The 14,759-nt window shown below is 34.2% G+C and overlaps 2 protein-coding genes across 3 annotated transcripts; one reads left to right on the top strand and one right to left on the bottom strand.

The window, feature by feature from the left end:
* The first annotated feature begins 5,670 nt into the window (after positions 1-5,670).
* Positions 5,671-11,105, top strand: LOC109000932 (negative regulator of systemic acquired resistance SNI1). 2 transcript variants are annotated; one of them, XM_018977999.2, is made up of 15 exons: positions 5,671-5,852; positions 6,122-6,188; positions 6,450-6,543; positions 6,639-6,722; positions 6,839-6,928; positions 7,678-7,749; positions 8,179-8,254; positions 8,325-8,374; positions 8,568-8,792; positions 8,871-8,941; positions 9,069-9,138; positions 9,267-9,332; positions 9,502-9,654; positions 10,077-10,213; positions 10,730-11,105. In XM_018977999.2, the coding sequence occupies exons 1-15, from the start codon at positions 5,756-5,758 to the stop codon at positions 10,800-10,802; spliced, it is 1,425 nt and encodes a 474-aa protein (XP_018833544.1). In that variant the 5' UTR covers positions 5,671-5,755; the 3' UTR covers positions 10,803-11,105. The 2 variants fall into 2 exon arrangements, with proteins under 2 accessions (XP_018833544.1, XP_018833545.1); XM_018978000.2 differs by having other exon boundaries at positions 5,672-5,852; positions 8,580-8,792.
* Positions 11,106-11,147: 42 nt separating this feature from the next.
* LOC109000933 (D-aminoacyl-tRNA deacylase) lies at positions 11,148-14,666 on the bottom strand. The gene is made up of 8 exons (XM_018978001.2): positions 14,526-14,666; positions 14,365-14,456; positions 14,165-14,231; positions 14,002-14,032; positions 13,772-13,912; positions 11,575-11,600; positions 11,416-11,471; positions 11,148-11,300 (listed from the first exon to the last, which is right to left on the bottom strand). Exons 1-8 carry the CDS (start codon positions 14,565-14,567, stop codon positions 11,270-11,272), a joined length of 486 nt encoding a protein of 161 aa, XP_018833546.1. The 5' UTR covers positions 14,568-14,666; the 3' UTR covers positions 11,148-11,269.
* Positions 14,667-14,759: the final 93 nt, after the last annotated feature.

Here is a 14,759-nt window from a genome sequence, read left to right as displayed (position 1 = left end):
CCCCAGTACCCGAACGGGGTACCCCACCACCGCACCACAGGGGTGGGTGCCAGGATGAAAACCAAAGTATTAAATATCGTGCCGTACCGGCAGGTATTTACCATGCTAGGCCAGTGACAGGTACAGGGAAGGTATGTGTTTCATATCGGGTCAAATACAAGTCGTACCAGTGCATTTCAATCAATGCCGACCACTTTTCGGTGTATTGGCTGGTTTCGGTGACCGGTAGAAATTAGTGGATTTTTGTATTTTCAGTGTATTTTCATAATTTTCACTCAAATTCTCACATCTGAAGACTATTTTCTTAACTATTTTAATCATCTTTTCTCAAGGACTAAAAATCAAATTCATACTCCCCTTTTCGTTATGAAAATGAGTGATTATTGTTTTTAATATTTGGATTGAGAACTTAGAAGTATTATTGAGTTTTATAAATATGTAATTTAATTTTTTAAGACTTGCATTGATATTATTTTGAAATATAATTTATATATAAATAATTAATTTATCTATATATAGACTATCCTGAAACTATACCGGTATCAAAATATTTTATTCTAATGCCTTAATCGAAACGGTATTCAAAATTTTGACAAAAACCCACTCTCGTCCCATGTAGGGTGGGAGGCAGGGAGGGGGTGAGCCTGCACCGAATGGTGCAGGTAGCACCCCTAAGAATAAGTTTCAGTGATCACACAAGACACCCAGACTTAATAGTTTGGCTCTAAAAAGAATAGTTTACATTTCCTGACGAAGACAATCTCAAATAAGTCTACTAATCAAAATATAGAGTACAAGCGAGTGAAAGGTAGACAGACCCACTCTGTAAAAACAAACCTAAATACCTAATTCAAACAATGAAGTCTGTATTAATCATGTCAACTGCAAATTTGCAATGGATAGCATGGATGCAGTATATATGTCGACATAGCTCTTTCCAAACGTACGTATTTGCAGCTCAGATATAATAAAGAGAGAGAGGCCGCAGTAGTTATATTGATGCAGGTGACAGTTTCCTAACTCACAAAATGATTGATAACAAAGTAACAGAGGATTTATGATTCGCTAGCTGCTTCGTCTTCTTCCTTGATCGTACTGTTGCTTGACCATTGCAAGTCCTCACAGTTTCAACGGGGCAACAAGAGTACTTCTTCAAGTCCTCACAGTACTTTCACTACAAAAAAATTATTTATTTACTATTAATTATTTATTACCAAAATGACAATTTTTTATTAAAACAAAACAATTATCGTCACAAATAGTTATTTTCATCACAAATATATATATATAATTTTTTTTTTTTTTTTTAGTATCCATAAACTTAATTTTCAAACAGGCACATCCGATCCGAGCAGTGGCACATGATAACTGCTAGATCAATGATATGTACTGCACGTCCACATTAATCAGGCGGGTCCCTTCACATGACGTGTTCTCTTATAATTGATCTTCTACCTACATGCATTGCTCTATTAATTTTAAGTTGTAGTTATTCACGTTACCTAAACCTGTAGATCAGTCTGTCTCAAATATCGTTTTCGATTATGTAGACTTATGATTTTAACGATATACATGATGTTTGATAGGACGAGAATATTAATCATGTACTCGTTATTTCAAAACTATTTAATAATAATTTGTCAAAAAATTTAGCTAATTTGTGGGTTAGAGTTAAGTGTGGAGATGAAAAGCTTCTCTCTAAAACAATCTAAGATATCAAAACATATTGTCTCAATTTATGTCAAACTTACATGAATTTTTTTTCGCCAAAAAAAAAAAAAAAAACTCAAGAATTTTTTTTTATTCTCTTTTATATTTTAAATGGAATGCACAACTTCTCCAAACTCTCATCTAAATTATAATAAACAATTCAATTTTTTTAAATTTTTAAATAAAATTATATTATAATAATATTTTATTCAATTTTCAACAAAACATCTTATCTCATCTAATCTGAACTGCATAATCAAACAAGACTTATGATTGGTTTGTATTCAAAGATGAGATAAGATGATTTTAGATGAAAGATTAAAGTTGAAAAAAATATTATTAGAATATTATTTTTTAATATTATTATTGTTTTGGTTTTGAAAAAGTTGAATTGTTTATTATTTCTTATGTGAGAATTTGAAAAAGTTGTAATAATAAGATGAAATAAAACACTGTCTAAATCTAAGCGAGACCTTAATCTCCAAGGAAAATGTTGTTAAAAATTTTTATAAGTTCAGACATATATGTTTCTAATGAATTAATATATACCACGATTCTTTAAAAATTCCATAAATTTGATTTTATTGAAAATCTTGGTATTATTGAAGAATAGTTTAAACTAGTCTTCAATGGTTAACCTACCCATCAGTCGGCTATTAATGAAGATGTCGTTTCATGAGATTTTGTCTTCTATTAAAAGAAATATTGAACCTAATCTAGATTAATGGGTGATGGTTGCTTCCCAAATGTAACCCAAAAGTGTTTTTAGTGTTTTTTTTAATAGAAATGCTACAGACAACCGCCGCACACAACTATGGAAAAATCGGTTGTCACATGTCAACCGATATATTAAAAATAAAAAAACCAAAACATAATAAAAACGAAAATGAAGGAGGGAAATTTCAGGAAAGCAAAAGGAGATGGAGATGTAACTACTCTCTCTCTCTCACCCACACAAAAAGTGTGACCATGATTGCAATTTTTTCTTTGCACATCCTCTTTTTCGCTCCATTTGCAGTCTATCTTCATCTGTGATCTCTCTCTCTCTAAACTTCTCTTTCATTCTCTTGCTTTTGTTTCTATCTCTAATTAGCTTTCTTCTTTTACTGCTTTTTATTGCTATTGACAATTTGACTCTCTCGCTTTTGTATTGGTTTTGTTTCATTGCACTCGTTGAGAAAAAAAAACCTCGAGAGGATCCCTCACTCTTCTTTTCTTTTTGACACACTTGTTTTACACCCATTTGGATTTAGTGGCTAAAGAAGAGTTTTTAACTATGGAAGCTCCAGGACGGAGGTCTAGGGGAAAAGGGAAGATGGAGGGAATATGAAAAAGATGGGAGGAAAACTCAGATGAAAATAAAAAGAGAAAGACTAACAAAAACATAAAACGGGAGGTCGTATTCTTTTTGCCACGTGGGATGCGGTTTCCCACGATTCTCCACGCTAGTTTCCTATAGAGTTTTTGTTTTTTTAAATGTTAAAAAAACACACACATAAATTCACTAATAACTTTTTTAAACATTAAAAAAAAAAATGCAATAAGGGGGCGCTTTTAGGGACACATTTAGAATTAGCAACTAAGCATTTTTCCAATTTTAAAAGTTAATTAGTTGATATGACTTTTACATGATAAAAGATAAATGCAGTTGTGAGTGTGTAAATATCGTGTAATAACATTGAAAAAAGTAAATAAGTAAGAGACCTATATGAAAAGAAAATTAATTTTTTAATAATATATTTCTATTTTTTAAAGCGACTGTATGATATTTGTGTACTTCACGACTATATATAACATTACTCCTTTTACATTTATTAGTATTATGTTATCGTTTGACAAATTCAAAGGGATGAGACCACACCATTCTAGTGAATAGAAGAACTTTTATAATACAAAAAGAGTAATGTAAACCGTGAAAGCCATTCCCGTAAATGCTCGTTGTCTTTTGATTATTTGAAACATCAAACATGTCTTTGTACGGATCAACTTATGTCGGTTTGTAGCTTTGTCTTTATTGGTTTCTATTATGAGAAATGATTCTTATCACAGCACACTACATATTAATATATAATTTATTATTTTTATCTTTATATTTAAACACACATATCTATACATCAATATGTGCATTTAAATAGATTAATAAAAATGACAAATTACATATTAATGTGTGGTATAGAAGATAATAAATAGAATTTTTCTTTCTATTATACATAGTCAAAATTCATTTTGTTTAACTAATGATTTTTACAATATATATCACTTATTAGTTTATCTATTTTTTTCTTTATGTCATGTAAATAATTATTTTTATTCTTTTAAAATATTTATTCTAACTATCACTGAATTTGTAATATCCTTATATCTTTTCATATTTTCAATATATTCTTATATACAATACAATGTGATAAAATTTCGTCCTATACACACAAAATAAATATATATAAGCCAACTAAAATTAAAATATAATAAAGGGATCATATTACAAAAATATTTCTAATATATTTTTAGAAAAGGATGAAATAGAGGTGCTTTAGATTATGAACAATACAAATAATTTGCTTAGGTGGTGAAAATCAAGTAAAAGGAAACAATGGAGGAAATGAATATATAAAAAATAAAAAATTATTTATAGGATGACAGTAAATGCTAGGTGTAGTGGGTTTATTGCATATGAATATAAAATAGATAGTTTTACATGATCCATTGGGTTTGTTTTTGGACATAAGTTTATAGATTAAAATTTTACATATGTTATATAGGAGTAATTAGGGCTAAGAAACAAAATTAAAAAATCCGACTCCGAAAAAGTGGAGTCGAAGTCGAATTTCTTTTTTAATTTTTCAATCGGAGTCAAAGGTATTGTTGGACGGTCTGATTTGACTCCAACTTTATACTCCAACTCTGACTCCGACTTTGTCCTCTGACTCCGACTCTGAATCTGACTTCAATATTATATATATGTTATAAACATATATATTTATCAATATATTTGTCATATATACTAGTAAAGTTATATAGTTATATAACCTGGACTTATATAGTTAGATTCAATAACATAATATACTTATACTATAATATAAATAGATTAATGATAGTTTAGTATTTGTAAACATCATTATATTACTATCATACATAATCAGGTATATAAATAAGTTAGACACTAGTATTTAAATAAGTATAGTATAATAAGTTAATAACATATACTAATTTACTAAAATATAATAACATGTAATTAGATACTAGAAAGTCTAGTATATAATTAAGTTATAAATAAGTTAGACATTAGTATAATAACATGTAATTATACATTAAAAATAATATGTAATATTATAGTATGATAAAATATAATTAGACAATACAATATAAAAATAAGTTAGATATTAATATAGAGGTAAATTAATTGTGAATGATTTAGTTTTAATTTTTTCAAAAAATTGATATTTAAAAGCCTAAAAAAAATTATTTTTTAAATAGATTAAATATAAAACTAAAAAAAAGAAATTCAAAGTTAAAAGTCCAAATTCAATTATACTCCGATAAGTCACAATCGGATCAAAATTTACGCAATCGAAGTTGGAGTCGGATTTAGAAGAATTGGACTCGAACTAAGTTGGTACTCATCCGTACAAATAATGACAAGTATAAATCTCAAATGCATGAGCTTACAAGTTTTTTGTAAAAAATGGGGCTATCTAGAAGTGTTTTTGGCACTATCCTTTTAGCTTTGAAAAATATTTTAATCAAATTATATATAAATAATTTTATAAATTAATATGATTTATTATGATTTATCAAATTATAAAATTATTTTTATTATAAAATAAGATCAAATAAAATCACGTTCATTTAAGAGACTGTTCTGTATAATTGTTTTGTGGAGTTAGCAGTAATCAGTTTTAGAGGGTTCTCGAATTTGGCGGGAAAATAAAACAATTAATTAATTAATTAATATTTCCGCCATTTTCATCTGTATTTGCTGTGCTACTATGGAGAACTAATTTTAGGGCTTGATATCTCTTTTTTCCATCGGACAGATAAGTGGGAGATGGAGAATTCTATCGGCAGAGGCGGAATCGAAGAGAACATCTTGGCTATTCTCGACGCCTCTGAGACTAAAGAGACTCGGGACGCCAACGATGATAGTACGTTATTTATTTGATTTGCTCTTTGCTTATTTATTCTCTGTTTGGTTTCCTGAATAACCGCAGGAAAATAAAAGGGAAGTGAAAGTTTTAGATTTTACTTTTTTGTCGTTCTTGTTCCCGGAAAATGGAAGGTCGAACGCAACTGGAACTGCTGATAAACAGTGTGGATATTCTTATAGGAGATTCTTAAATTGGAATTTGAATTTCTGAACTTTTCCTACACTTCATACATTTTATGTCTCTTCATTATGTTGATTGATGCATAGGGATTGCTTTTCTGGAAGCTGTTCGCGCTGCATCGATTGTTCCAGAAAGTGGAATACCCCCAACTAAGTAATTGTCTCTGTCTGCCCACGCGTGTTAGTTATCATCTTTATTTTTTTTCTCAGTTTACTAATCTAAGAAGCCTTATAGCACTAACCATCATCTCCTCTTTTTTATGGTAAGGATATTGTATATTTACTTGCAAATATGCCAATCAATGTGAATGGAAATTTGTAACTTATTTTCAGGAAAAGAAAACCACAGATTAGTGTGTTATGTTCGTCTTTATCTAAATGATCACTTATTTTTTGTACGAATTTGGTTGTGAAGCAAAATGTGTGCAGCGGTGTTCCGGATCTTAAGGGTTGGCAAATCTTTAGAACTGATTATGCCAAGTTTCCAGCTTTTGAATGAATTAGATAAGGTGTTTAATCGACCCCTTTAATTTAATTCAGTTTAAATTTACATTTGCAGGTGCCCAATTATTCTATTCTGATGTAATTTTATTTTTCAATGCAGCGATACCCTCGGCTGTATTTATCAAGTTCAGATAGATCCAAATCATCCTCTAGTGCTCCACTTGAACTTGTCCTGGTTAAAGAGGTAGGATATAGATATGACTACTTAATGTGTTTCCTCATCCTTTTGGTATAACACATATGCTGCTTCAATTTAAACATCTTGCTAGATAATCAATCTCCTTTTCCGTTTGCTTTTAGGCTTGGTTGCCATTTGTTGCTGACTTAGGTACTAGTAGTAGTGAGAAGGAAGTGGCTGACAAAAACTTGGGTGGACCATTTGACTCTTCTGTGAGTACTATCCGTTGTTCTTGGCTCTGTCTAAATGCTTCCTTTAATTTGTTTTTCTTTTATATTTTATGTAATTTTAACTTAAGGGGTCAAATCACCTGCCAAAGGAAGTTCTAAACCACACTTTAGGCCTTGTTTGGAATCTTTGGATGTTGAGATGAGATTAGTTGAGATGAAAAATCTGTGAATAATAGTAAAATGGTTTGTAAATAGTAGTAAAATGATTTGAGTTAAGATGTTTTTTGGAGTTTTGGGAAAGGAGAGAAAAAAATGAATAAAAATATTGTAAAGTTAAAATATTGTTATAATATAATTTTTGTTTTGTGATTTGAAAAAGTTGAATTATTTTTTGTGTTTTGTTTGAAAGTTTGGAAAAATTGTAATGATTAGATAATGATTAGATGAAAAAGTTAAAATTTGTGTTTGAGTGGTGTTTGGATGTTGAGTTGAGATGAGATGAGATGGGATGAGAGGAGACCATCTCAACATCCAAATGGGGCCTTAGTGTCTAGCAGTAAATTACTAATGAATATCAAAGGCATGCTTCCATTTAATTTTATAGCAGGTTTTTGCGTTATATAAGTGCATAGACTTTTTCCATGCGAGGAGGAAGCTAGAGGGCTTCATAGAACATAGGCGCAGAGTGATGGATGATTTCTCAGTTCTACTCTATATATTCTCTAGTGGGTTTGATTTGTTGAACTTGATTGCAATTCAGCTTTTCATTTCATTGTCTTTGCCAACCTCAGGGTTTTCATCTTCTGATACAAGACCTTGCCAAAGTGGCTCGTGATGCAAATTTTAAAACATTAGACACCAAGGTTGGTATATATATTTTCTGAGTTTTTTGGAAGGGCGTCAAGTATTTGTTCATAATTGATTATGGAGAAGCCGAACAAGTTTAGCTCCCCATATTGCTTTTAGATTTCTCGACCTGATATTATCTTTTGATTTAGATTTCTTGACCTGTAATTCCTTGTCTGCTTAGAGTATACTTATAGCACCTCCATCCCCAATACAAAACCTGCAAAATTATTTTTTTTAAGTAAAAGATTTTTTGTTTTTTTTTAATATCTGCTGTAAGTGTTTTAAGTGTTTTATGCTGTTCTACTTACCAAAAAAAGAAAATGCTCTTCTTTCATTGAATTTTTTAATATCTGCTAGGTTATTGCTATTCAAAGCCAATAGTTTATCATTTTGCTTTTGCACAACTTTCCTCCGTTCTTAATTCATTCTTATTCTTTTTGCAGTCCTTGGGGAGCATGTTGGTGTTCCAGTATCTTTTGAATGTTTTAGAAGGAGATATGCTACCTCGTAAAAGTGGAGGTAAGCTGATATCATTGTTTTTATGCCTTTCATCTTTGGACGGTTTATGCAGCTAATTTTTGTACTGCAGAAACTATGAACTGGACCCTTCTGAGGGAATCTTTGCTCAACATGGTTCTGGTATACTCTTGTCCTTCAAGACATGAACATTAGGGGATTTTATCTCTTCCATTATTAATACATAGTCATCAAGTGATTTTTATATCATGGCTCGTGTTGTCTTGCTTGCTCTCGGATTTAACTTCCTAATGCCAAGTTCCTTGGGGGCACTATTTCTTGTTTAATTGAAATAATGTGAGGATGTTCAAACTAGATTTCTTTGCAGGGGTCAAGAAAATTAAACTACAAAGTCTTAGTGAGGGATTGCTTGACTGTTATGTGTGGATTGTATCAAATCCAATCTACATTCAGTAATGATCCAACGTATCTAGAGACTTCTGTGGTAAAGCCATCTGATAATTGTGATCCTGCTGTGGCAGTTGCTTTGCCTGAAATAGGAAATAATACTTGCATTGCAATGCAGAAACTTCTGACACTGGTAATTTCCTCATTATCATTTCGTTTAGAGCAGTTTGAACCAGTTTCATCATGAGCTCTAATATTGTCAACCTTTTAGATTATGGAGCTTGATATGTCGAAGAAGGAAGCCGATATGCAAGGTTATACTACCAGAGCTGATGGTGTGAGGTTAAGTTTCTTATATGGTGAAAGTTTTGGCATGCATTTGTGTCTGCGGGCGTCATGCAGTGCACTGTGCACGTGTTTGTTTTATATGTTTGTTGATAGATGAATGTGTTACTGCAATCTGGTGCAGAACCCCGCTGATAGAGTTAATTCTAGATGAACTAACTTACAATGATGAGATTCTTTGCCCATTTCTCCAGGTATTCATTTACTGCATATTTAGTATTTGCTTTGAGTTTGTAAAAGGCCCATGCTTCCTTAGTTTCTGGTGATTAAGAAGACCTAGATCTTTTTCCATGTTTGTGTCAACAATGAGGATGTTTTGCAGGTCTTCAATGACCCTAAATGGAAGCTGGAAATAATCTTGCAGTATATCTGGAAATACACATCTAAGGTAAGTAGTCAGATTATTGTTCCATGATTTCAATTGTCCCAAAGATTTATATCTAAGGTGTTCAACCTTATATCGTCCTTAAGTCTTTGACGTAATTATGGCTGCAATACAGCAAGTATCTCCCACTATAAAATATCTTCATAGGTTAATTATATTTCATTTTCACCAGCCTCCTGTTCGCACTCGGAGATCAAATGGGTCTACGGATGATGCAACATTAAGTGGAGCCTTGAAGTGCTTTTCTAGTACTACAAGTACAAAAAGCATCATAAAAAAGATTGGCATTGAAGTAATTCAGTTGCTCTTAGCACATGCTTTTAAGGTGATTCTTTTTGTTTTTCAAACAATATCTGGTAACGTAGTAAGTAGATAATGATTAATCTTGAGTGATGTTCGTTACTCTTCTATTTTTTTCCGTTCCTTGATTCTCGAAGCTGTGGCCTATTAGCCTATTAGCTCTGATGTACACTGTTTTACTGCATGAGTCATTATTTGTCATATATGTCATTACAGCATATGTTTATATGATTGATTTTTTCGTATCTCTTGACATAATACCACGATATATATATATATATATATATAGCAAGGTTTATGCCTTATGCCTTGATACTTGCCTCACCATGCTGACAGCTAATTTCCTTGCCTTGCAATTTCCCTGTTTTGAAATATTGATCAATTGTATCTTCATTCAGTAGTAACCTCTATCATATTTATCTATCTATTTATGTTTCACTCTTTCAGGCTCATTTGTTTCTCTCATCCGGAAAATGTCCTGCTCTAGGTGACCCAGATTCCAAGGAAGATGTGAGAGACAACCCTCTTGTGGAGATATGCGAGAATATGATCTCTGCTTTCAATAGTTTGAGAAGAGTAGACGAGTAAGCTCATCACTCATCAGCATTCAGCGGTTTTAACTTACTTTTGCTTGTTCTCTTTTGCATGAGTTTCTCCTTATGTCCTATGGTAATGTGGTTATCTGATAAGTAAGCATTGAGTAATTAAACCTCGGCCTTTAAGACAGGCATGTTACATGATGTCGGGCATACACATTCAGACCTATTGCGATTTGACCGTAGTTATTGAATATTACTGGAATCCCAATTTTTATATCCTTTTCAATTATTACAAAAAATTGGTTTGGGAATACTTCCTGTTTTATCACATTTGGGTAGTGGGATCATCAAACAAATATGGGAGCCCAACACCTTAAACATGAACATCAGGAAACTGAGGATATCACGAGGATTACATATCTCCCTTCAATCAAATCATTTTTGTTCATAGATATCAAAAGGGTCTGCTGTCCATGCATGACAGCATCTTGAGTGTAATACGTCGACAAATGTGGACTTTTTCAGTACCATGCTTCGTGTTAATTAATTGGCATGGTGTAGGAACATGGAGGTTTTGTCATTTGGAAAAGAAGCACTGTTTACAGCGGCAACAATCCTCTCCACAATGTCATAGGAGCATGGAACATTTGGCTCCTGAAGGATGCCGTGCTGCGGACAACCTGAATTATCAGCAAGCATATTTTCATGGGGCTTGCCGCCTTCATTACATTGCCCATTTTGTAAGAACACAAGTTCAAGAAGTTCTCTCATTCTTTTTACTGTTTTCTTCCCCCCTGTACATATTTTTGGTCCGTCAAGCTTACGTGCTAGCTTTTATAATGTACCAACCCTGTGTTTTTTTATCCCCGTGTATCAATTCCCTAACATATACTCCTCTTTTTTGGCATCAATTTCATCAATCATCACCCAAATAAAATGGATTGACTAAGATTTAGAGAGAGAGAGAGAGAGAGAGAGAGATCACAGCAACAGATGAAGAGCTTATAATTAAGAAATCATGTCTTACACCCTGCTAAACTACTTGCCAAGTACTGCAGCATATAAGAAAACTAAGAAACACAATTTAGGAATAATCTGTCATTATGATTCTTCTACTGCATCATTTGAATACCTGTAATGGTTCCAACTCTTCAAGTTAAGTAATTGTAATTAAAAAAGTAATCAGTACAATGAGGAGAAGTGAATCAAATGCAGCTGCTAAGCTCATTTAGGTAAGTAGTACTCACTTTGGGGATTGTGAGTCCAGCTGCATAGTGACTGGTCCATCATTAATCAAACTGACCTGTATGCCATTGGAAAGATCGAAAGCTAAGTGGTTCTCTAAAGAAAACATTTGAAACAATAGTTGGAATAAACAAGAAAGAAAGGAACTGATATTGTATTACCTTCATCATTGCTCCAAATATGCCATCTACAATCACAAAATTGAAAATAACTATAAGAAAAATCAAACATGACCGCATCTACTTATTAGCACATCAAAATGTTAATTACAGTCTGTTGAGGGAAAAATTAGTTAATTGGCATATTCTTGTGAAAACCTATGTAAAATTGAGTTGTAACAAGTGTTGATGCAGTGTTACATGAAAAATATTGAAGTGTGCTCAACATGGCTCGACTGGCGCTCGAGCAGAACCTTCCAGAGAGGTTCGCTCGATGGGCGCTCGACCTGGCGCTCGAGCGGAACCTTCCAGAGTGGTTCGCTCGATGTGCGCTCGACCCAGCGCTCGAGCAGAACCCAGACATAGTGGTTCGCTCGAGGTGAGCTTGACGTGGCGCTCGAGCAGAACCCATCCAGAGTGGTTCGCTCGATGTGCGCTCGACGCAGCGCTCGAGCGGAACCCAGACAGAGTGGTTCGCTCGAGGTGAGCTTGACGTGGCGCTCGAGCAGAACCCATCCAGAGTGGTTCGCTCGATGTGCGCTCGACGTGGCGCTCGAGCGGAACCCATCCAGAGTGGTTCGCTCGATGTGCGCTCGATGTTGCGCGCGAGCAGAACTCATCCAGAGACGTGCGCTCGACCTTCGCTCGACACCTCGCTCGAGCGGTTTCAGAAGATAACGTGCGCTCGACTTTCGCTCGAGCCAATGTTCAAGACAACCTAATAATTCATGTTTTGAGCGCCGTGACTTGCTGGGACTATAAATAGAACAGATCATTTCTGTTCTGTGGTGTGGAAAAATAGAGCAAAACCCTAAGTGTTTCAAGAGCCAAAGAGAGAAACCTATTCCTCACCTTGTGAATCTCTTTTGGACAAACACAAATCCACCACCACTCTCAAGATCAAATCTCATTCAAAGTTCATTGAAGTGGACGTTTTGTTGGCCGGAAGGTTTCCGGAGCTGCTGTTGATGTAGAGATCGAGAGGTTCTCGTGGAAAGATATAGAAGGTCGGAGTTCCGACACTACATGCGTGTAGAGATCGAGTGGGTCACTCGTGATGTTGCAAGCCAAGTTTAGGAACTACAAAGGTTTTGTGAGTGTCTCTAAATTGGTTGTAATAAACTTTTTCTATAGTGGATTTTAGGTGGTGGCTTACACCCGGAGTGGTTTTAGAATTTGAAGACGTTCTTCAAATGAGTTTCCACTTCGTGACCAAATCCCTATGTTGATTATTTGTATGATTTGTGTCATCTTTTATTTGCTTCTTGCCATTAATTTTTATTAGTCCACAAAATTTGAACTGCACCTATTCACTCCCCTCTAGGTATTGTATGGGATAGAACCACTGCTTTTTCACAGTCGTGTAGTTAAGAGCATAGCTACATTGAAAGGCCTAATGGTGTAGTAGGAATATTGAAACTGGTGCATGCTTGCTTTGAGGAACAATCATGGGAGACACAGCAACAACAAAGATTGTTATCTACGGTTTCCAGCAAGTCCCCAAGAAGTTTCTCATAAGATTTCAGAAATAGGTCAGTCCATAAACAAACTTTCCAGCTAACATAAGTAACTATATCTATCAGGCAAATATTAACCTACGCTAACAATCTTAACGAGCATAGCATATTCCCCAATACAGCAAACGAAAACAATTGCTGTAAAATAATCAATGGACAATTGCTTTCTAGTAACGAGGAATATAATCAACACACACAGAAACAATTGTATCCACAACCTTCACTTATTTTATCCTCAGTAGAACTGTGCATAAAATAGAGGTGCGAACAAAAAATGTGTGGGATATTGATTATACACTTTGTTGGAACCATGATGAACCATCATAGACTTCATCAACTGGATCAACAGATGCACAGTATCAAAATGCACCAGAACAAAACTTTGATTTCATTTTTTATATAGATATGCCTAGCTTGTGTTTCATAACAAGTTTAAACCGCTTGAAACGTATAATAATGTCAGGGCATATTGCAAATATGTATTGCAGCCAAACTTGCGATTCTTACACATCTAGCAGCATATTTTGACATGTTACGAAGCAAACTGTCAACACTAATACAAATTGGACAAAAGAACACCACCATATACACTAATGTGATTCTAAGGATCTACTCAGTGCTACCCACACGAGGATAACGTTAACATCAAGAAAACAAAAGTAAAGAAAAGAAGCAACATCAACCTTTTATGGCGTCTGGATTATAGGATTTCTGAAACCTCTCTACTAGAGACGCATAGAAGGGCTTTGCGGTCTGGGGCGGCATTGCGACGTGAAAGTCCGGCTTGTTACCCTTCAAGAATCCATACAATGTAAACTGACTCACTGTCAAACACCATAACATTATTCTCCCCCTATATTTTAGCAATACACTAGCTAAAATTAAAGAAAACAATTGAAATTTCCCAGATTACCTAGAAGAACTTCATAATTTCTCTGCATTACCTGCAGTTTAAATTATTATAAAAGAAGGACCTTTAATTTTGAATTAAATAAATGAAAGTTTCAGTAGCAGTTAACTTATATGCGGCATACGGAAGAAAAAGAAAAAAGAAAGGAAAAGAGAGCTGAAACTACATTTTGGTCCCATCCTCGGCCGGTATTCTCATTAGGAAATAACCTCATATTCAGGACCTTTCTAGAGCTGCACAAATCAGTTCATGAATTCGCACCGGAATTGAAATTAGATTTAAAGAACAAATTGATTAAATATATGTAGAGATAGAGATAAACAGAGAAATGGTTGGGGGGGGGGGGGGGGGGTGTTACACACATACATGTAGTCGGCATCGGCATCAGAATCTGACTCGTGGAGTCCGACGAGGACGAGAAGGCCGGGACCAATTTCTGATACGATGCGCCCCTCGACCTGAAGAAATGCTATTATGAGCCAGTGAAGCAGGGTAAGAGAGACAGATACAGAAAGAAAGAGAGTGACCTCGACGCTTGCGGAGGCAACACGCTGAACGACGGCTCTCATTGCTCTGATCTGATGGGCTTTCCTACTGCAAGTAGCCAACCTAGTGGGGTTGGTGGGTCTGGTTGAAAAGGAAGACAAGGCGGAGATGGCGTACTCTTCTTTTCTTTAATTTATTTTACTTTTTAGACGCGAAATTCTTTTTATTTTAATTAAAATAAAATGTAATTTTTTTTCCCAAAGAATTGCAAAGAA

Source organism: Juglans regia, chromosome 4 (assembly GCF_001411555.2).
Source record: "Juglans regia cultivar Chandler chromosome 4, Walnut 2.0, whole genome shotgun sequence".
Lineage (NCBI taxonomy): Eukaryota > Viridiplantae > Streptophyta > Magnoliopsida > Fagales > Juglandaceae > Juglans > Juglans regia.
The sequence above is the reverse complement of the archived record's forward strand: the minus strand, read 5'-3'. Positions and strand labels throughout refer to the sequence as shown.